The sequence below is a fragment of the Etheostoma cragini genome, chromosome 13 (genome assembly GCF_013103735.1).
Source record: "Etheostoma cragini isolate CJK2018 chromosome 13, CSU_Ecrag_1.0, whole genome shotgun sequence".
NCBI lineage: Eukaryota > Metazoa > Chordata > Actinopteri > Perciformes > Percidae > Etheostoma > Etheostoma cragini.
Genome location: NC_048419.1, coordinates 20,145,364 through 20,151,692, shown reverse-complemented (window position 1 = coordinate 20,151,692; position 6,329 = coordinate 20,145,364). Strand labels below are relative to the sequence as shown.

At 35.7% G+C, this 6,329-nt stretch overlaps 1 protein-coding gene across 1 annotated transcript in view; it reads right to left on the bottom strand.

Annotated features, from left to right (window-relative positions):
- Positions 1 to 2,201: 2,201 nt before the first annotated feature.
- The window catches only part of faxdc2 (fatty acid hydroxylase domain containing 2), a 10,934-nt gene continuing 6,806 nt past the window's right edge, over positions 2,202 to 6,329 (bottom strand). Inside the window, exons 6-9 of the mRNA XM_034889280.1 lie at positions 4,653 to 4,858; positions 3,982 to 4,087; positions 3,687 to 3,853; positions 2,202 to 2,759 (exon numbers count right to left, since the gene is read on the bottom strand). Of these exons, the coding sequence (XP_034745171.1) occupies positions 2,603 to 2,759; positions 3,687 to 3,853; positions 3,982 to 4,087; positions 4,653 to 4,858 (636 nt within the window). The 3' untranslated portion in view covers positions 2,202 to 2,602. The remainder of the gene's footprint in view (positions 2,760 to 3,686; positions 3,854 to 3,981; positions 4,088 to 4,652; positions 4,859 to 6,329) is intronic.

Here is a 6,329-nt window from a genome sequence, read left to right as displayed (position 1 = left end):
GTCGAAAAAAGTCATAGAATAGTATGTTGAAAAAGCAGAAAAAAAGTCATAGTATACAATGTCGAAACAAGTGATAAATTTTTTTTTAAAGGATAGTATGTTGGGAAAAAAGTGATAAAATTGTGATAGTATACTATATCGAAAAAAAGTCATAGTATAGTACGTCGAAAAAATGATCAAAATAGTCAGTCATAGTATAGTGTGTCGAACAAAAGTGATAAAAAATGTATTAGTGTAATATTTCGAAAAATGTCATAGATTACTACATTGAAAAAGTAGTAACAAAGTTGTAGCTAAAAATAGTCAGTTGGAATGGCAAAAAAAGTCTAAGTCATAGTATGTCGAAAACAAACTGAAAAATGTCATAGTACAGTATGTATAGTTCTGCAGACTCTTGTTAGGGATCCCGATGAGAAGTGCGTTAGAGTAATCCAGTCTGGAGGAGACAAAGGCATGGACCAGTTTTTCAGCATCAGCTAAGGTGAGTGTAGAATGGAGTTTTGCAATATTTCTGAGATGATAGAGAGAAAAGTCAGGAAGAACATGCAAATTCTAAAAAAAAAACTCAGAGTAAGATTAAAAACATTCATAGTATAGTATGTCAAAAAAAAGACTTTAAATTTCCAAAAAAGTGATGAAAAACTAATTGTGTTGTATGTTGAATGAAGTCACAGTATGGTATATCATGGAAACTATCATCAAAAGTCATAGCATTGTATGTCATAAAAATATCACATAAGTCACATTATATTATGTTATGAAAAATGTCATAAAGTCTTAGTACAGTATGTCATCAAAAAAGTCTAGAATAGTGGAAGAGTATACTATATTGGAAAAAAGTTATAAAAAATACATAATATAGTACAGTTTGTGAAAAAAAGGGATGAAAACATCCCATAATGTATGTTAAAAAAAAGCATAGCAGGCTGTAGTAAATCATAAAAAAAGGTAAAAAGTTAGAATATAGTATGTCATAAAATATCACAAAAAAGTCAAAGTATAGTATGCCATAACATTTTTTAACAAATCATAGTATAATGTGTCATAACAATATCACAAAAGACACGGTACGGTATGTAATAAAAATGTCAAAAATAAGTCTTAGTATACCATGTTATAAAATTGTTAAAAACAGTCATAGCATAGTTATTTGAAAAAAGTCATATTAGTATGTTGAAAAAGGAGAACAAAATCATAGTTTAGTATGTCAAAAAAGTGATGAAAAAAGTCATAGTACGGTATTTTGAAAAAAGAAGTGATAAAAATACGTAAAAAAAGTGGGAAAAATTCATGCCATGCTAGCCACTAAGCCACCATGCAACCAAATAGAATATGTTAAATACAGTTGCAGCACAGTATGTCAAAAAAGTCATAGCATAGCATGTTGAAAAAGCAGAAAAAAAGTCATAGTAAAGTACGTCCAAAATAGTATTGAAAAGTATAAAAGCATAAGCTGTCACAGAAAAGTCATAGTAAATAGGAAGTCACACTCAAATTAAAGTATGCTAATACTTCAAAAAGGGTAGACAATGTGCATGCATGTGTCAAATACATATGTGGTGTAGATATGTGAAAATGACAATATGCATAGTTTTTTTAACATATTTTTTTGTTTATACATGTGGGAATATATGTAATACATGTACAAGTTAGAATGTATGTATGCATTATACATGCAGAATATGTACAATATAGGCCTATGCATGTGTAAGGAGAGTGTATGTGTGAGAGAGCCAGAATGAATGATCGTAAAGCCCCTTTTACTTTGCAAAGAAGTTTCTAACTACCAAAGGTCTCTAGTTTCTTTAGCTTCATGTCAATTTATACTATGTGTTGTTCTGAGGTTTTGGTTCAAAAGGGATAATAGTCTTTATTTTGTTTCCCAACACCATAGCATAATTGAGAGAAAAAAAGAAAAGTTGCAGTTGTTGATGTTGTCAATAATTTTTTAATATTAAAACAGTTGAGTTGAAATATGAACATTATATCATCACAGTAGGAAATCTCTTCACCAGGATTCATGTCTTGGCCTCTGAGGCCTCCTGTAATACATAAAGATACATTTTCCATTCAGGGATATGTTATAGATGCAACAGAATTATATATTCTGTCTGAGCACCAAGTGATTACAGCAAAAGAGTCTGGACTGGTGAGCTGGAAGTGCTGTTACTACTTCCTTATTAGAATTGATTGTATACAGCTCAAGAAAGAAAGTAAGAACACGTAATTAGTTTATCAAGGTGGTGACGATGCAAGTATACATGTGATCTGAATCAGCACCAGAAACACAAGGTTTTACAGTTTGCGGCAGTTGATGGTCATGTTTTGTAAAACGTAGTATGACAGTAGTATTCACACTCATTAACCACCGAATTCTTACATCTACCTTATCAAGGATCTTCATGCAATAAAGTGCTACATTTTTATTAGGAAAAATAAAGTGGACTCAGTGTGTTAGCAGACATTCATGATCTGAAACTGATCAACAGGTTTTCGTGATTTAAAAAATCAATAGTCACGTAAGAATGGGAATCTTCCGATATCATGATTCTAAACTTGGCAAGGTGGGGGGGGGGGGGGGGGGGGGGGGGGTCACAGGCCATCAAAGCCCCTTCTTGGGTGTGTCAGGGTTGCTCTCGTTCAGAGGGGTGAGGCTGGTGAGCAGGATGTGGCGCTCATAGTGCTTGGTCTGCCTAAATTTGGCGTCGGTGCCGTGGAGCCGATCCAACACGCCAAAGACCCCAAAGCACTGGTTGAACCTGGAACCAGGAAGAACATGTGAGGACAACAATCCAAGAACAAGTATCTAACCCCGAAAGAAGATGATACCGTTATAACATTAAAATATGTATACACATTTCTCACAGGATCTGTTTACTTTGCAATTATTTTTGAATTTACAGTCATTAAGAATCTTTTTTCTACAGATTTTAATGAAATAATACTATAAAAGGTAACCTAAAATAATAATGAATTGATCCTAAGTATTTTCTGTGTAGCCAAAGCCGGATATCTTTGCAAGAGCTCCATTGGTATCCAAAGAGTATTTTAAAAGCACATGACTGAGCCACACTGTTGCCCTGGGTGTTCCTTTATTACCATGGACAAATACACACTGTAGTTTATTTTGACTCAATACCACATTTGCTGTCCTGTTACCACAAAAACTTGCTAGAGCCCCAAGTGTGGATTAATCTGAAAAAAAAGTTCCAAAAAATGCATTATTTTCTCCAATTTGACTAACATTTGCTAAGAACTACAGTCCATTGTTGTTTAAAGACATTATTCAGGCTTTAGGCTACATTTGTGACCTGTTCAGAGGGATTTGTTGACGATGACATATCTACTGAATGTCACCAGCCTGTCGTTTAATGATTTTAAAGGAGTAGATTAGATGGATAACTGAAAATCAGGATTTTATGTCCCTACACACTCAGAAGTTGATATGTTTCATGTTGCAAGAAGATGTTTATGACCATAGACAAGTAAACTGTATCTCAGAACAGAAAGTCAAGAGAAAAATGTAAAGAAAATGAAATCTCGGAGTATCTCCAAATAAAAACAACTGTTTTTAAATTCTGTTAACAAGTTTGTAATACCAGTTTTTAATACTTTGAAAAAAAGATTAATTTTGAAAAAAATCATCAAATCCACATTACAAAGTAGTCTTGGATTAGTGGACTCACCTGAGGTGGTGGAAGTCGTGGAACTCGGGAGAGGGCAGGAAGGGGAGGTGGTATCCACAGTGGGAGATGGTGGTGCTGACCAGAGCCAGGCAGTACCACAGGCAGGTGGTGGACAGATGAGAACCCAGGATCACCGGCCCAATTGCCACCGGCAGCATGTTGGAGATCTAGGGGCAAAGGTGAGTAACAAACTGGTTTTAATAGCTGGAGGAAAATCCAGCAAACAACAGGTCAAGAACGGGAAACTGAGACAGACAGAGACACTGAAATGAAAAGTAGAGAGGGAGTCTTTTACTATATGTTCCAGAGGATGAGCATAGATGCAGACGATTCCAATGGGAGCGGTCCACTCGTGGTGCTGTTTGTGGAACTGCTTGTAGAGGCCGGGTTGGTGGAACAGCCTGAGAAAAAAGAAGATGAGGATCAAAACACCATTAAGTTATCCACTCATACATAGTTAACCACAAGGTTAAGAGTCTATAGTTATGCTCTGTGAGGTTGTACTTAGGCACAGGGCTGCTGTGAGCTAAATGCTAACATCAACACTACTGTATACTCATAACACCAAAGGGAACAGAATCTGATTTATGGCAAAGAAGGTTTTCACATACTTGCATAATTGTGCATAACAATAAACGTAGTGACTTTGCACAAAGTATTGGACAAATATAAACTTTGACCTAATGATGCTATGAAATGAAAGTTATTCCTTTAATTATTTATTCATTTTGGTATAATGGTATTATTTTTTAACCCTGATAAAAATGTTTTAGCAACAAACAATAAAACATCTGTTTGGGTTTTCGATATCGTCACATCCTTTACTTTACCACTAGGTGGCAGCATTGTGTACAAATGAGGAAGAAGCGTTATTGTCTGACTGTGTAGGCCTTCGTCATTGGAGACATTGTGACATGTCACAGTAGAAAAGGCACAGGTGTAAATAATAATAAAAATGATCCAAACCTGTGTGAGTAGTAAAACATAATTTCCTCCAAGATGGCAAAGAAAGCCAGCTCCATCAGGGCCCAGTGGAAAGTGGGCAGCTCGGGGCCACAGGGGTTTCCTCGCAAGTTCATCAGGTAGTAAGCGGCCACAACCATGGACCCTGAGATAAACAGGTAGTTGAAGAGGACTGTCTTCATCACATGGAAAACTTTAACTGGGGCCACCTGCAGTCAGACAGAGGTCAAAACTGGATTTAATCTTAAATAAGTGTGTTTTTATTTTTTGTGACACACATATATATTATATACACACACACACATTTTTTATATATATATATATATATATATATATATATGTATGTGTATATATATATATATATATATATATATACACATACATATACATATACATACATATACATATACATATACATGTTTTTTGAATTTAAATAGTTCTGTGCATGTATTGAAGTCTACACCTGATATCTACTAGTCATTACATAAGATTGTTTATGGAGTTTGGTCGGTAGGTTTTCATGTCAAATAAAGCAAATACATTTACATTAAGACTTGATACTGCAACAAAAGCAGCAGCTTCTCTATGATCCCCTTTACTAAAATGCAGACAAAAGATACGATTAAACCAATAAAGTTTGGACCCTGGTTATAAAAGCATGGGCATATCATGATGACCTTTTTTGTGCGTTTGTGTGAGCACACAAATGTGTCTCAAGTGTACAAAAATGAACTTTTGCACACTTGCAGCACAGTACGGTTTTGTAATTCCAAGTGTTTACCAAAGTAAAAACACAAGAGCTATGAATAGGCCTTTTTTCATAACAGCGATGTTGACTTGCCGTAGTAGTCAAAGTAGTCACAGTTGTAACTAAAAACATTAATAATGGCTCCATTCTATTTAAGCCGTGACAGTGTGACAGTGAGCCAGCATGCACAATACCAGAACCCTGTAGCTGAAGAAGCTAAATGGAAATCGGCCATTATTTAATGGCTGGAGTGTTGTACTTATTTTTTGTACTTTGGTAAACACATGACAAAAACAGTGAGATACAACTGGTGTTTGATCCCAAACAAAATGGCTTAACTAGTACAGTACATAGTGGTTCAATCCTCATTATGTGCTAAAACGTTTCTTCTCGTCTTCTCGAATGGTTGGTCCAAGTGCAATTCAATTCAATTTTATTTATAGTATCAATTCATAACAAGAGTTATCTCAAGACACTTTACAAATAGAGTAGATTTAGACCACACTCCATAATTTACAAGGACCCAACAGTTCTAGTAGTTTCCTCCAGAGCAAGCAACAGTGCGACAGTGGCGAGGAAAAACTTCCTTTAAGGAAGAAACCTCGGACAGACCCAGGCTCTTGGTAGGCAGTGTCTGACAACCGGTTGGGGTCACTGACCTATAGTAATTCAAATGACTGATTGCGTGATAGATTTGTATTGTTGAGACACAACAGCACATCCGGACTTTGTTTATGATTAATAGGACTCAAGTTCAGGCTTCAGACGTTATCAGTCACAGAGCTTCAGTGTCTTGGCTCAGAGTGAACAAGCTATAGAAAACAAACAGGACACACACGACAACTCCGCAGATTATCACATATACAGTGGGTACGGAAAGTATTCAGACCCCTTTAAATTTTTCACTCTTTGTTTCATTGCAGCCTTTTTCC